The sequence below is a fragment of the Aythya fuligula genome, chromosome 17, assembly GCF_009819795.1.
Source record: "Aythya fuligula isolate bAytFul2 chromosome 17, bAytFul2.pri, whole genome shotgun sequence".
NCBI lineage: Eukaryota > Metazoa > Chordata > Aves > Anseriformes > Anatidae > Aythya > Aythya fuligula.
Genome location: NC_045575.1, coordinates 8321755 through 8338922, shown reverse-complemented (window position 1 = coordinate 8338922; position 17168 = coordinate 8321755). Strand labels below are relative to the sequence as shown.

Genomic DNA, 17168 nt, shown 5'->3' with positions numbered 1-17168 from the left:
GTCAGAAGTGGGCCACCACAAGGCTAATCCAAATAATTCTCTCTTCTAAAAAACTTCTTACTCCATTTTTCTCTCTTGAGTTTTTTGTTTCCACAGACAAAAAGCCTTTAGCAGCAGCAGGTCCCTGTAGTGATCTCTTGCACAAGCCAACCCCTTTTTCTCTTCCAGACGTGCAGCTGTTCTTCTACACCAGAGGCACCAGAAGCAAACCAGCAGTTGCCTTTCAAAATGAAATATAGCCTATAATGGAGAGAAGGTGGCAATAAATTTGTGACAAATGCCAGCTGCAAACAACAGAAGACAATTTTTCAAAAGTTGACAGGCATAGAACTGTCCCCCATGTGTTTTCATCTTTTTTATTTTGACCAACAATGGACACATCAAAGTTCCTTTGCTGTGAGCTTGTGTGAACAGTGTTCTACACATTTCTATGTACGTGGACAGAGAAACTGTTACCAGAAAACAGAAGACCAAAGAGGAAACACAGAAGCTGATAACCAGCATGTGAAAGACTCCCAAGAATCGATAAGCTCAAGAAACAAGTCCTGTTGAATATGTATGAGCAGATAAACGCAGAACACCAAGAGCCAGCCCTATCTCCACAAGGCCACCAGCACACACTACCTTTGACTAGGAGTTGTGCAGCTCACCACATAAAATAAGGCAGTGGCTGATATATAAAAAACTACAGGATCATATTTACACCTTAGGAAACGAAAGACCCCTTGAGGGACTTCCTGGACACCAACCTAGAAGCCACTACTGTGTTTGCACAACCCCGTACTTATAGCTAGAGTGGGGAACTAGCTGGGGTGACTCCTCTTTATTGTTATTGTTTCAACCAGGTAACTACGAAACAGAATGAGAGCATATATATACACTATGTGAGGGAATAAGAGAATGAATAGCATGAATAGTTATCTGTTAACAATAACAGTTTGATTATATTTATTAATAAGCAGCTTAAATTAAAATGGTGATTAGCAAATACTTGTTGCAATGCGTTCCCTGATTTGATTCAATACCACCACCAGAGAGAAAGGTGTTTACAACACAAAGCCCATCTCACATTAACTGATGTTCAAAATAGTGAACAAGAAATCATTCCCTCTATTTCCTGAGCAAGACCAGGCAAAAGAATTACTTTTACCTTTTTCTCTTCCATTCTGTATTCTTGCTCCTTGCACGCCTTCAACAACCACGTGTCAAATATCCGTCTCATCAACATCTTCCTGAAAGCAAAGAGGGAGAATATCAGCACAGAAGATAATTCAGACAACTTATTTTATGAATTTCAAAAGACCAACACATCTACAGCTTAAATAGTTAATTCATTTTCTAATTTATGCTAGCCTTCCCTAGAAATCAGGCAGCTCTGTCTCTCTATAAGTCTCTGGGTTTAAAAAAAACCACCATTTGTCAGCTGAAATCCTATGCAAAACACACGGGACAAGACTAAAGCATTTACTGAAGCTATTACAACTCCCTGCTTTCATTCAGATCATTCAAAAGATCATTCCAACCACTGATCAATTAATTTATTTTACTTACAAAAACACAAAAATATATAACAACTTTATACTTCTTCTCCACTACAAATATAGTCTGCTCCCTCCTCCCTTGGAAATATTTTGAAGATATTACTCTTTTTATTATTCTTTTATTATTATTTATTCTTTTTCTTTTATTTATTATTCTATATTCTTTTATTTTTATTATTCTATATTCTATTTTCTTTTATTTATTATTACATCTTTTATTTATCATTTATTATTTATTATTTTTGTTTTATTTCTTATTATTTATTTCTTATTATTTATTCTTTTATTTATTCTTTTATTTATTATTATTATTTTTTATTACTCTTTTTTATTTTTTTTTATTATTTTAAATAAAGAAAAACAAACATTGTAATAGGACTTGAAAAATGTTATGACAACAAATAATAAAAGCAGAGTGGTCTAGTGTCAACACTGAATGAATTCTACCAAAGCCTCTTTATAAACAAGGCAAAGTTAGTTGCCATCATTATCAAAGCTTTTTTCTTTGTAGGTGGAGATAAACCTTCCTTTCTAGCCTGCCTCCTCCCAGGGATGCACAAGACTTATTATCAAATAGTATCCCAAAGTTGCAACAAATACATATTTGTGATTAACAACTATATGCTCTCACACAGAACACACATGGTAGAAGTGTCGCAGTCCAGAAGTTTGAGTTAGTCTAGTAGAACTAACACCCACTCAAAACTACATCTGTTATTTCTAAAACTTAATCATGTGGGTATACTAATTAGATTGTCAGCAAGTCCCAGCCCTTCTCTAGTTAGCTCAAAATACACTTCGGACTCTTAGCAGGTGATTTTTAGTAGGTGGCTATTAGAAGTCATTTCAAATTTATAGTAAACAACATGAGTTAAGTGAGTCTTTCTAGAGGGTACAGGTAGCTGCCAACAAGAGCATCTTTGATCAGCAGACGGTCACAAATCTCAATTGATGGCTCTTCTGGGGTATCTCCTGATCACCAGATGCAGCAGCTGGGGCACTGACATATGAAACTGCACATATGTGCATCAGAGATCAACAGGGAAGTTGAGTTCTGGCAAACTGTCATGAAAGTTTTACTTAGATCTGGTTGGAAAGCAGCCCCAGACATCTGAACAAGGAACACACTTCTTACAATTGTATGTTCAGGAAATAAGACTTCATTTATACTCTTCTAAAGAGAAAAGATTGCATGCAAAAATATTTCTGGCTTACGGAATCAAGGTACAGCTACAGAATCGATGAAACCTTTGAACCATGTATTTATTCATCCTCTTCCTGATGAGAGGCATAAATTACAGTGCAGTAATTTCATGCTACAACTCATTTTCACAGAGCTTATCCTCCTGGGACTTTCAGCCTTCTCTCTCTCCTTGTCTGCAGAAGATAAGCTAACACACCACTGCTGCACTCTAACACAGGGTGGAAAAATTCCCACTTGCTTGCAGAAATGCACTCCAAACCTACTTGTTACTCTCACAAAAAGCAAGCCGATATCCAATGAAAACCAAGCTTCCTACAGCTTGTTTTTCAGTTGTGAAACCTGACAGAAACACAGCAATCTAAAACAGAGGATGTGACCGTCCTCTGCAAATGAAAGCTGTAAGCTCCCAAGTCTACTAGGAAACAGGATTCAATGCTAAAAGAACATTTTTCCCCTCCCAGTTTATGCAGGAGGTGTCCGAGGAGTAGATTCATTCTAAGACTGTTTCCAAACATAAACCTTCCAAGAGTAGAAAAAAAACTGTTAGTTTTCTAATACAGAAAATGGGAGATAGGGTTTAATAGCACAAGAAGTTGTGAGCCTAACTGAAGGGTTAGGGCTGAATCCAAGGCTAAGAATACAAGCCAAGGTAAGGTCTTTAAGGAGTCCCAAAAAAGATTAACATTTCTTTCTCTCCATCAGTATTTTCATCCCCCTCAGATTTCCAGAATGAACAAATGCACAATCTTAGAATTGCTGGGCGTGTCTGAAGCTCCATAAAAGTAATCAGTAAGATAAATCATTACCCTGAGACAAAGGCTAATGGCTGAATTTTAAAGAGGTGATGAGAACCTATGGCATCCGTTTACTTCAATAGACAGCAGAATCAACAAGCAACTCTGAAGCTGCAGTGTGAAATTACTGGGAATCTTCCTAACTTAAACTGGAGTAACTCTAGGAATTGTAACTGATTTATTTTCTTGCAAGACCAAACTTGTGAAACAATCAATATCATCATTGTGAGTTTAGGTTCTATTCCTATGAGTATCACACTGGTCTTGGAGCCAAAATTGAAGTTTACAGGTACATCTTGTTTGTTTCATGTTGAATCTAACTGCACATACTGCAACTGACTGTAAGGTAGGTAACCAGAGTAATATTTCTTCAGTGACCTCTGAACAAAACCGAAGTGATCCTGAAGTCAAGACATCAAGAAATCATTTTTCCACAAATTAAGAACAAGCAGCTAAGACTCCTGAAGAACTCTTTACAAGGAGCATTTCTATTTTCATCAGGCAACCTAAGTGAATCTTACAAAACCTATAGTTTATTAAAGACTCATTGAAGCAGCCCAAAACACCATCCATAACAAACTAATTTCATAAGGACAATCCTAAGTCTGTGTGGAAGAACAGTAACATTTTTTTCATCTCTCTCCAGTGTTGTTCACAGCTCTTAAACTACTTCCATGCCTGAAAGGCTGCCAAGATTTTATTCCCCAAATGTCTATTGGTTTTGACTTACTGTCTCTAAAGAGGTGCAAACCAGCCTGACTCCTTTTCTGAAGATTTCCACAGTCTCTATTTTAAGGGATTTAGAACAACACTATCTCAAATAAATAAACATAGTTAGTTCTGAATAGATTACAGACATTTGCCTTTATGGGTTTGGTTCTAACATTGAAAATGCATTGATGACTTCTCTCACAGACGGAAAGACAAAATAATCTGTCTCATTAATGTATGATGACACAAGTAGCTTGTAATCATTTATTTTGGGTATACTCATGTAATCCAGTGCTATTCATAGGGATTATGAACACTGCTATGTTCATGAACTGTAAGAGAGGTCCTGAAATCAAAACCAAAACTGCATTGGGTAAAAAGACAATGCCTAGTGATCAGTTATTCCAGCAAAGAAGAATTAGAAGAAACCATCCGAGTAGTTGCTGAAGAAAATAAAAATAAAAAGCACAAAAAATATAAAAATGCACACAAAAATATAAAAGCTACCCTTCACCAACAACAGACCAGCAGAAAATCATTTTTCTATTTTAACTGACTGAATTGCAGAACTATTTGTAATTTCAGTCCTTTTAACCTTTCCTGCCCAAAACCAAGCCAAATGATGGGCAACACTGTTATCCGCTCCAAGTTAGACACCAAGCTTCACTCTGAATCTTGCAACTGAAGAGGCTACTTTGAAGCAGTCTAACATAAAAGACAGTACAATCAAATTACAATTATTCCTCTAGACTCAGATGGCATTAGCATCACCTGCCCTGCAGAGCATGATAAAAGCTAGCTGTCAGTAGAGGATTCAGAGAAAGACAGTAGCAGACTGTTTCCAACAACCAATGGTCAGCAAATGGACTCCACAGACAGTAAAAATCTACTGAAACACTAGTGAGACCCCACACCTGCCTGAAATTTCTCCACTTGACATTTTCTAGCCACAGCTTGAGAGATTTGTGCAATAACGATGCCCTGGAAATTAAACATGAATCAACTCTAACTCAGAACCAAGTATTTCACTTTTTCTTGTAATATTAGTCTCTCTTAATCAAGGAAGTTTTACAACTCTCAACCAACCCTGCTGGGAGGATTAGAAGAAATGAGATAGAGATTTGATGGTGTGGAAGATTCTGATTAGGCCGCAACGTAGTTCTCTGAACTGTGGAAAAATCAAATGTCTTTCTGAACACGAGGTGTGCTAAACAGATAAAAGAACAACAGAGAGAACGTCACCTATAAGCATGCATGGCACAGCAAGGTTTCTCTTCATTCCCTTATTACCCTGCACCTCATTTAAACCAAGCAAATCTATGTGGTTTATTGCACTAACATGCTCACTCAGGGATATCTCAACAGGTTTCATTTGTTTGAGAGCAACACCACAATACTGTGGTTGAAATGTTTTCAGTTTCAGCTCTAGCTTCAGGATCTGTGCACTATACAAGACAGCATGCTGCCCTGAGTAGCACACAGACCTGTCTGGTAAAGATCTTGCTCTCCCCTGCTAAGCTGAATCAAAAATCAGAAAATCTCCCAAAATAAAGTGGCAGCAAGAATTTTGAGCTCTGACTACCTACTGCTCTTAGCAGGACAACTTCCAGTTTTTGTATTCAGTATTAAGAGTCTCATAGCTAGGCTTATTCCATCTCCCCCTCACACTTCACAGAGAGGCAGGAGCTATCAACTGTCTATTATTCACAGAAAACATGAAAGCAATTTGCATCAAGAAGATCATGCTCCTAAAGGTATTAGCAGATTTTAAAACTGAACCAAAGGCTCACAAATCCCACAATTATATAAACTTATATGAATATTTCTCTGCATACCTGTAACGTGCATGAGCCAAGGATGTTAAGGCCTGCTGTTGTTCTTCCTCCTTCTCTTCCAAACGGGACTTCCAGAGGTTCCAGAACTTCTGCAGCACCTGAAACGGAACAACAAAGATATGAAAAACAGAGCCATAAAAGGAAGGAGAAGAAAGCAAAGAGAGATTAAGTGTCCTATTAAAACTGCATGCAGTGGGCAACCATTGTTGCAGCAGGCTGCACTGTCCCATAACACAAACTTCGTCTATAACCTGCTATAATTTGTTCTGGCAAAATAAAAAGTCACAATAAACATTAAAATCACAAAACTAAAACAACATACCAAAGATGGCCAGTTGATTTAGGCAAGAGATTTTCTGTGGCTATTAGCATTTAGAAACAAAGCCACTGATTTAACAAGAAACATTTTGTAGCTGGAAGTAGACACCAATAGGACAGCTCAGGAAAAACTCTGACACAAGAACTGTACAAAGTCAAACTCACTGTAATCTGATACTGACGGTATGACAGATTTTTTCTCATTTGCTGAAGACGAGTGTTCATAACATTCTGCTGAAGACCCTTAAACCCAAGTTTCTGTAATAGAAAGAAATGCACACAACTTTCACAAAATCCAAGTCAGCAAGCACTCATCAGTTTAGAACTGGCTACATATCACAACCTACATTTGATGCTACTCCTTACAATATCTAAAATTTAGCATCTTGTCATCAACAAAACCATGCATCTCCTCTCATAAGTCATCAGTTCTCCAAAATTCCCCTCCACATTCCCAGGGTTTTACTGTGAGGCAACTAACTTCCCATCTGGATTCAACTGGCATTCTGTAACATCTGGAATTTGGAAACCTGTTTTGGAAACTCACCATGGCAAAAACATCCCCCACTTAACACCCGTGCACCATTGTTAGTGTTCATGGCACAATGCCAGTCACAAGTATTTGAATTCTCTCCACAACCTCTTCCACGTGATGTAACAGTGCTCTTACCAGCAGATGATGCCTGTGATGTTTTTCAGCCAGCTCCCACTGCTGGGTCTCTTCCACACACAGTACAACATCTGTTACTGAGTTAAAGCATCTTTTACACAAACACCTATCCTGATAAATATACAACCTCCTCCCACAGAAGGGAACTACATTTTCATCTAAATGTACTTCAACATTTGAATTTCCTGCACTGTTATTTGTAGGGAGATATTTTGATTACAGTCAAGTTTTAGATTTTGCAGGCTTAACACAACACATTTCTGATTCACTGTTCTGTAGTAGCCAACAGGACAGCTCAAGAAAAATTCTGACACAAGAACAGTATAAAAATCAATCTCATTGTAACTTATGCTGTCAGTATGACAGATTTTTTTCATATGCAGGCAGATTTTTCTCTTGCAGGCACTTAGCTATCAAAAGGCTAACATACTATGATTGCAAGTTTTATTAATTGTTAATAGAGCCTTACATACATCCTTCTAATGATACGTTTGTTACCTGTGCTACTGTATGATATTCCGGCTTATTAACCAAATCCTCCCACTGCAGTAATGCTCTTAACCTTAGTAACGCTAGCAACTCAATAGAAAATGGATACAATGCTTCCAGTGTGCAAAAGCTCTCCATAAAGCAATCCTCGCTGATAGTTTTCCTATCTCCTTTTGTTGAGCATGTGCTCTTCTCCTGCACTCCCATGACTGCCGCCAATTTGAGAAACACTGACGGATTATCCTGCCTTGGTGATGCTCTTGAGCTAGCTCTAGAAAACAAACACACAAATTACTCGTGAATTATCCTGTCCTGGACTAATTTATTTCAGGTTCCGAAGCAATAGAAGCTCCTAGCACTGGAAAACAGTGGTAAGAATTCAGTTAACACTCAACTACGGACTACATTCTTCTTTTTGATCACAAAGGCAGTTTTAAAGCAGAAACACACAGTACTGATTCAAGAAGGGAAATGAGTTTCCCTTGATTTAACAAGTGCCACTGTGCAATATACAAGCTCACTTTTCAGCATTCTGCTGTTACTAGTGTCCTGATAGCCAAGCTGAAGTCTTTCTACTACCACCAATCAAAAGGCATTCACAAAAATGTCTGAACTTGTCCCAGTGATTTCAAGGGAGAAACAAAAGAACTGCTGTAATAATCCTTACCATCCTGTAGGAGCTGCGATTTGTCTGATTACTAAAAAAATCTTCACACAGATTAACTGATAATAGCCCCAACAAATATATCCTTCTCACACATCTTAGAACATAATCTGTAATGTGCAAGTTTTCATCAAGGGAACAGTAAAGCATTTTCTTTTAAATCACATGGAAAGGAGGTGATCTTCCTCACAGTTCAGTACAGAACCTCAGCTAGCCAGGCTTGTGGCAACGTACAGCTCAAGTTGGATCTCACCATCTGTTGGGACAGCAGCAACAAGAAGCACCACGGTGTCTCCTAGAATAAACACTGCTGAGCCCTAAGCAAGGGGGCTGAGCTATTCTGCCCTAAATCACCATTTTCACTCACCATTCTGACATTTCTTTGCTCTGTGAAGTTCTAAGTACCCCAGCCATGCTTTCATGCTTTTCTTCAATTCCACGTGCAGATGGTGAGTTACTGCCTTAGTCTCCTTCTGCTTGTCACTCTGGATGTATAAATACAGCTCTCGCCACTGCAACCAAGCCTGACAGGACAATTGAGGGAGGCCAGCAAGGGGGGAGAGGGGAACAGACAACATTAGAGAAGTAGAACAAAGAACTCTCCATAAGTACAAGAGTGAAGCCGTGAGCAATGAGGTTTCCCAACTAAACCATTTCCCAAGTAAACCATTCTTTAGGAGGCTGATTTTATATCCTCACGTTCCTCCTACATTTATAGGCTGCTCTCTCACTCCAATCCATTCAAACACCCAAAGCAGCATCAGTGTAGAAAAGGTAGAGACACAAAGAATTTCCATAGCAAACATTTTTCCTTTTTTTTGTTTGATGCTTTCACACTTTTCCCATTAGAAATCCTTTTTCTTTCTTTTTTTTTTTTTTAATTGATCTGCAATGTATTAGTCACATCTGTCATCTGTGTGCAATTTAAACATTAGAAATGGTAGCAGCAGGAGTTACTAGGACTTACTCGAAACTGTAGGCTCTGGGCCCAATGCTGCAGAGCTAAAACATTCATTTTACGTCCAGCATGGTTCTGATAGCATCGTCTTCTCCACACTGCCCATGATATGCTGCCAAAGCAATGTTACAGACATTCAATAGCAGGTTCCATAGTTTTATGCAAGAAAACACCTTCCTCTCACTGGAAAAGGTATGAATAACCACCCTTTAAATTCACAGTTTATAGGCATACTGGAAGAATTCAAGTAAAAATCAAACATGAAACAAAGCCACTGTAGGAAAAGATCATAGAACACGAGTTAAAAAACACAGCCTTGTGGTCAGTGCCTCCCTGTCTGTTTCCATTCCATTCTTACCGCAAACAGCTTCTTTCCCTGAATGCCAGCGCCACAGTGTGCATACTTTGTTTTGTCCTTTGAACATCAACATAAATCAGCCAATGCTGCCAGGTCCTGAGTAGTTTTTGCTTCTTTGCTGTGCATAACAAAAAATGACAGCATCTTAAGTTCATGCAACAATCTGGCATTTTTAAGCACCCCATAACACCATCTGCTGCCGAGCTCCAGTCCCCGCAGCCTGCAGTGACACCACGTGGGAAACCCTAAAATGACAGCCACCAGAGCTAGCCACAACCATCCAACCTCGGCAAAGGGAGTCAAATGGACAAGAAAAATCTCTGAAACATCAATAGGATCATGCCACATGTTCAGAGCAGTGTGAATTATCAGAGTACGGCATTGTTTTATCTTTGGTTCTGACAGGATGTATAATTGGATAACAATATTCAGCATAACAATCTTCTTAAATAAGAACTGCAGGTTTCTCTTTGGTTAGTTCAAAAAAAAATTCATCAGTAACTTTTCAAGCTATTCCCACATCACAGAGAACTCAACCAGAAACAAGCCAAGTTTGTTTAGCAAGCCAGTCACACACCTAAATCAGAAGTGTCACAAATTCCAGCTTACGACATCATCCAGTGCACTGCCCTGCCTCATATAAGTCTGGCTTGTCAGAACTGATATCAGTGAAGCAAAGTTATTAGAAATGATCAAAAATGTCACTGATTTTATACTACTTCAAATTTATCCCTCAAAAAATATTTTTATTTGGAAAATTTCTTTGTGATCTGGTAAATCAAGTTTTGATCTGTCTTTAAACAGGTCACTTTTCAATCATTTTGACTAAGTAACACACAGCTGCTTCTGTAATTACATTAGTCTAGAAAGTCCATCAGTTTGTTTCCAAAACGCCAGAACACATCATATTCCAATATTAGCATTCATATGCAAAGAGACCAGTTAATTTATTTTGTAAATCAACACAGAACAAAATCATGGTATCATGTTTAAAAGGGAGTCATCTTCCCTTTCATGGAAATTGATATTCCCTGAAACTTAAGGAAGTTGCAACCAGTATAGGCAACTTCACCAGCAAGACAAATCCAACACAGAAGAAAGGAGCTACATAAGACTATGACCACTTCAAAAGTTTGGGCTTCTTTTCAACTACATGGCAGAAGCTGGAAGGAATAGTGAATACAGGTAAAATACGTGTGGCTAAGTTTATAACATGAGGAATCAGGATCTAATCTCTATAAGCACAGTTGATGGAGAATTCCAATCCAGTTCCAGTTAAATGCACAAACATGTGGAAGGGACAGAGATTCTGTGCAAACATTTCCCTTGGAAACTCCTACCTCAGCATGTCCCCAAATACAGGTAGTTACCCCCCTTCTACACTTACCATGAGACTCTGCAACATAGTATTTCATCCTCTTTTGCTGTTGCTGGCACACATAAGCTCTCCAAGCTTTGAATATTAAATTGTGGAGTAAGTGCCTGAAAAATAATAAAAAAAAAAGCCATTTGATGTAACAGCTACCAATGCCTAGAAGAAGGATCCTTTTAAGTTCAGCTGCACTCTAAAGATATGCTGGATAAGAAACACGTACTGCATCCTAAGAAAAAAAGGGGGGGGGAGAGAGAGAAAAATATAAAAAAAAACAAAACAGTTAAGACATTGCTCTTGACCTAGAGCTGTCATTTTACTACATTAATTGTTCATCGGTATTAACAACTTCTTTAGAACCTAAGGAAAATTTCTAGTATAGTTAGATACACTCAGTAACAGAAAGCAATTTCACAAACCTGTAGTGGTTGTCAGCTCTGAGGATCAACTTCCTTTCTCTGCAAACAGGCCACCGCTCCTTCCATACTCTGAATGTTTTTTGAAGAATCTTCTGATCATAAAAGCATCTAGGCAGGTGAAAGATTTGGACATGGGAAACTTCAAACACATTTCCAGGTTGACCACAAATAAGTTCAATGCAGATTTTCATTTTGTCTGATTAGCCTAAGAGCATGTAATTGCGTGTTACTCTACTGTTACACCCTATTCCAAGGCTCTTTAAGTATGACAAGAAGCAATCAGTTTATTGGCTCTACATACTAAACTATGCAAATATTTTCCTTGCCAGTTTTGGTCTCAGTTATTTTAGCATAAAATATTTTACATATCAAAATAAATACAAAAGCTGCTTGCAGATTTTATAATGTTTTAATATTTCCATTGTGTTCTTAGAAGCAGCATACTGATCTCAAGTCATCCCGAATTTAACATCTTCCCAAAGAACACTCAAATAAGCTTAAAAACTACTTCATGAAGTTGCACATTATCCATGCCAAAAATGAAGCTGTTTATCTGTTCGTTTACCTTCTCCTTCTGCATGGAAGCTAACACACAAAATGGATTTACAAGTCACATATGGCCTCCAAATCCTTTGAACCCCAGAAGAACAGCCTCCACTTCTACACCCAAATTTAATTCCCAAACCTGACCAGGTAAGAAGTGATGCTACATTTCAAGTGAACTGTGAACAACTGAAAATTCAGGTAGAAGAGAATCTATATGATGGAATTAGGATTTTGATCACTTATCTCATAGGATAAAATTCTCTTTAACTAAAAATAAGGGTCCTCATCTATTATTCAAGCAATTCACTTTCTTATTTTTAAATATTCTCTGAAACATTTTTCCTTTGGTCAAAACAACCTGACCAACATTTTACAACGTGGAAGTCTCATCAGCTGGAATATGAATGCTTTCCAAAATTTCCTCAGCTGTTTGTATTTTGGATGGAGCGAAGGAAAATGGAAGAACCCACGAAACACACAAGCTAACAAACAAAAAGCATACAAGAAGCCCAGACTAACTTCATGAAATTGGTTTTGCCTATAATATCAACAGGATTAGGTCCAGAATACCTTGATGTTTGTCAGTGAAACACATACAAATCCTCTCACAAGTTGCAATTCATAGCTACCTACCCCACGTTGCTAAGTCATTCCAAGCACTTAAGCAGGAAAAAAAAAAAGAGAAAAAAGAAAAAGAAGACAGAAAAGAAAAGAATGAGCTATACATTTATTTTTTACTCAGTGCACTAATAGAACATTGTAAATAAAAGCTGTGGAGAACTGGCAACTCCTGATTCTAAAAAGGCAATTAATTATCGCTTATATTCCTTTCCGAACTTTAGAAAATATATTTCCACTCACTCTAAAAAAAAAAAAAAAAAAGTCATGAATTTACACAGCCGAAGCAAGTAATGCAAATTCAGTATAAGGGATACTAACTAAGGCAGACACAGTCAGAATACTTTTAACAGAGTACAATGAAACTGGGCAACAAAGGGTCTGATCTTACTCCGACTGAAACAAATGCAGGTCTTTCCACTGGTAACTGCCTCAGTTCCCAAGGGAGTGGTAAAACAAGAATGAACATGCAAATTAAAACTAAAGCAGAAAAGAGTATCAAAGTGTTGATTTTTAGTAGCTGTACACTAACAACAAAAATGAATCATCTGCCACAGGTATTTTGAAGTCAGATGCAAAGCACGGCAAAACATATACAGATACATACATTAAGAACAACACTGCAAACAGTGAAATGAACTGAAGATCAAGATCTATTTGTGTTCCAGATTATTTATAAATTTGAAAAATCATTACATTCAAAGCATGTGTCACATTCATACCCTATCATTTGTATGCACATACAGTTCAACTTCATCAAGACAACTGCAGGTCCTCTGAAAAGAGTTAATGAAATTTAACCACAATTATTAAAACAAACAAACAAAAACAGGAGCAAGAGGAGTATTCTAAGGAAACCTTCAAATGACACACAAAAGACAGCCAAGGATTTTCTTGACAGCCACTAGTCTCTTAACCCAGTGTTACATTACTAAACCATACCAAAAAAAAAAAATCTAAATTTCTGGAATTTCATCTACCTTGCATTGGAAGGAAGAACTTGTCCAAATGTCTTTTTTGTCCACAGATAAAAGAACTTCCTTTCTAGGTATCTGGAATATAAGAAAAGTTTAGCATCCTTGGACTCTACCACCGTTAACTCACGGGCAACAGTAAAACCACAAACTTTTATGGTAGTTTCAGTAATAACACTAAGGGTCTGACTTTACAGAGATCAAATGCATATACGAAATATCTACATCATGAAATTAGTACCTTTAACAAACATAATGAGGTCAGTGACACACTTGCCTAGGAAACCTAGGCTGACAAGTTATTTTCAAGCAGCCCAGTTACACTCAGTGATTCTGAATAGCAGCCTGCCGATTAACTGGGGTGCCTTTTTCCTGATTAGGAGAGGTAATGTTACTATTTCTCTGGTTAACCAGCCCTGTCAGACACATTTCCAGAATAGTGGGCCAATCTAATGTTTACCGCTGAAACAGGGAGATGTTCCTTCTTTCCACCTCCCCCACAGCAGTTCTGCTTCTCCAGATGCCTATTCAGCTCACTCATCTAGGATTGTGATACTATCACTCTTTTTTTTTTTTTTTTTTCCCTCAAATGGATTTAAGAGTTAATTGCTTCACAGATGGCCCCCATAAGCAGGAAAGCTGACACAGGGATTAAAGCACACAGCCATGAAGAGGGCCTCCCTCTTTCAGCAAGCCTGAGCTGCTACATCAGCTCCATTTGTTCAACAAAGTACTAGGCTTTTGATCTCCAAACAATTACCATCCCATCTGTGTCAAGATTCCTTCAACAAACAAATATAAAGAAACACAAGAGGAGAGCAAGACCAAGTTATTATACCTTGCAGTCCTCTAATAACACACAATGTTAGATGGTCATTGTTTACATTAGAAAATCAAAAATGTAGGAAATCTGAGCTAATACACGTCCTCACATTACCACAAGACATCTTCAAAACTGCCTGACAGACCTGTGAATAAAACCTTTGTCCTAGCATTCGCTTGTACTACTAAACCCATACTTCTTCAGGTGTGACCTCCACCCCTGCTCCGTTCAGTTAAAGGTATGTAATGTACTTATCACCTGATCTGGAATTCTTTTAACCTTCTTCCTCTATTCCAGGTATACCCAGCTTGATGCAGACAGTAATGACCTCTGCCCTGAAACTGTCCAGAATGCTGGGAAGCAACGGATTGCCCAACTGCGTGTATTTCAGGCCTAGGTAGTGGTTGGATTTCATGCACCTCAAAGCATTTTAATCTTAAAGAAAAAGAAGAAATATTTTGTATAAAGCTACATTAACTTAATTATTTCGATATATTAATTTATAAAAATTTCAACAATCGCATATAGAAGTTACACAATGTTAAAATATATTTATTGTCTCTGTCAGGCATTTTTCACTATCTTCATCTGTGGAATGTTAAGGCCACCTCCCCAGGATGAGCAATAAGACAAATCAGTGTAATCAAGATAGAGACAATTCCTTTCTCCTCTGAAATTGAAATGAAAAGGTACTAAAACACATTTGTGCTTTCTCTCCCATGTGTGTATACAATAAAAATTAAGGCCTTTGCAGAAAGTTTTGAATGTGTTTTTCTGCCTTATTCTTGAGCATACGAAGCTTTTCTGTCTACACCAAAAAGAACATCTTGAGGACTTCTCAATGATCGTTTTAACTGGAAATTGACTTATATGCACTGCACTTTTACTAGGAGCTCTTTCGTAACCTTACTTATATTTGAACTAAAGGTGTTTATTCTTTAAAAAAAAAATCCTTCCCATTTTCAGAAATCCATCCTTAAAAAAGCAAAATTAAGCATATTTACCCGTCATAGTTTACTTTCACATGTACTTCTGATCTGAAAAATAACTTATGTTTTTATGAATTCTAAGTATTTTGTCTTCATAAATTCTGAAAACAAGAATAATAAAAAAATCTAACCAGATAAAACTTGCTGGACCAGTTGTATTGAAGCTTCTTTCCCAAAACAAATACTGCCACCACCCTGAAAATTTGCACATTAGAACCACAAACACATTCTTGAATTCCATAACAGGCAACAGAATAGAACAGTCTCAAATCTCACCCTAGTAACTGCCTGAACTGAGCTAGAAAAAACATGGCTACAGTCAGTAAAAAAAAAAAAAATCTTGTTTCCGTGAAGTTATTGGAACAATCTACACTAATAAGTTTCAGGAATTCAACAGAACAACTATTCACAGCATGAAGAATAAATCACTGAAAACAAACAAACAACTCAGTTTCCTACAGTTTACTAGTTAAAACCTCCTAGGAGGAAACAATATTTTTGCCTTGTTCCACCCAGCTGCAAGGAGATAAAACAAAACCAACAAAAGAAAGTGACCTATATTTTGCAAGAGACAGAAGTCCTTCTGCTCCTATAAAATATTGTTTGAATATTTTCTGAAAGAGTAGTCCCCATCTAGGAAGACAAAAGAATTCTCTGCACGTAAAGACGCGCAGTAAAGGCAACTGTATGCACCTTGAAGAAAAGGGTTTAAGGCTTTTGTAAAATTATGTTAAGTAGTTTTCAGCCTAAGGTTTTGTACATGTCTGTTAGGTCCAATTACCTCTAAAACCTTCTAAATTGTTCCAAAGGCAAGTAATCAAGTTTTGATAAAACATGTAGAAGTTTTGTATTAAAGTCTAAGGATCAAGGAAGATTTTTTTTTATACTACAGTGTTATGATAACATAAACCCCCACAGAGTCATCCTTTTGTTTGTCTTTTGTTGTTGTTGTTGTTGTTTGTTTAATTATTATTTATTTAGAAAAGGAACACGTTCTGGTTAATAACATTCCATGGAGACCATAACTTTCTGCTATCCCATGGAATGCATAGGATGTCATTATTAAAAAAGTAGCCAAGGTCTTTAACAAGACAGCATCCTATTATTACTTACCTGCTTTGGGATTTCTCCATTTTGCTACAGTTCCAAGTCTGCAGTGAATAAATGCACTTGCTGCACTGGAATGTTGTTTATTAGCTTTGGACAGAAAAAAAAAAATAGTTCTTGTTATTTGTGATGAATCCATCAGATGGATTTATGTCAAATGCACTCTGTGAAGGCCAGGAATTCATTTCACCCAACCTGCATACAAATAGCATTGTGAATTTCTAGGTGTTTAATACAAAAAGCATCCATCCACACAGCCTTGCTGACCTGGACGATAGCGTGCTGACACAGTGTTGGTAACAGACAGGCACAATTGTTGGGATACTAAACCACCAACTGTGCCTAGCTAGAGCTGTGCTGGAAAGGTGGTAGAAAACGGAGATGACTGCAAGTTACGTTCCCCAATTTAGAACTAAATCAATTGTCTAGGGGTAGAAAAATGGTACCTGCCCAAACTGATTTCTTTCTTTGTTTTTAAACTACTGGCCCTTGCCTACTGCCTTCAAAAAGATAAAAATTAAGAAAATGGCAAATTCCTGCCAGCTCCAGCAAAACCTTCTGTACACACAGCGCCTTACACCCGGCCAAAGGCCTCAGAGAAAGGACTGTGAGACCAACTGAATTTATAACCAGCCATCTACTTGCAAACACGAGATCCGCAATGTAAATTTCTACAAGTGAGGCTGGAGTTGTGACAGGAAAAAAAAAAAAAAAAGCACCTCACTGCAGCCGACCTGAGCTCTAATGGACGAACCCCCTTAGAGGCAGCGAGCCAGCC

At 37.7% G+C, this 17168-nt stretch overlaps 1 protein-coding gene across 1 annotated transcript in view; it reads right to left on the bottom strand.

Moving 5' to 3' along the window:
- The window catches only part of SFI1 (SFI1 centrin binding protein), a 32862-nt gene extending 15694 nt beyond the window's left edge, over positions 1-17168 (bottom strand). The window contains exons 1-15 of the mRNA XM_032198834.1: positions 17125-17168; positions 16397-16480; positions 14553-14729; positions 13478-13549; positions 11334-11441; positions 10930-11024; positions 9543-9660; positions 9194-9296; positions 8594-8750; positions 7672-7833; positions 7074-7144; positions 6569-6661; positions 6086-6183; positions 1151-1232; positions 62-240 (exon numbers count right to left, since the gene is read on the bottom strand). Coding sequence (XP_032054725.1) covers positions 62-240; positions 1151-1232; positions 6086-6183; positions 6569-6661; positions 7074-7144; positions 7672-7833; positions 8594-8750; positions 9194-9296; positions 9543-9660; positions 10930-11024; positions 11334-11441; positions 13478-13549; positions 14553-14729; positions 16397-16416 — 1535 coding nt within the window. The 5' untranslated portion in view covers positions 16417-16480; positions 17125-17168. The remainder of the gene's footprint in view (positions 1-61; positions 241-1150; positions 1233-6085; positions 6184-6568; positions 6662-7073; positions 7145-7671; positions 7834-8593; positions 8751-9193; positions 9297-9542; positions 9661-10929; positions 11025-11333; positions 11442-13477; positions 13550-14552; positions 14730-16396; positions 16481-17124) is intronic.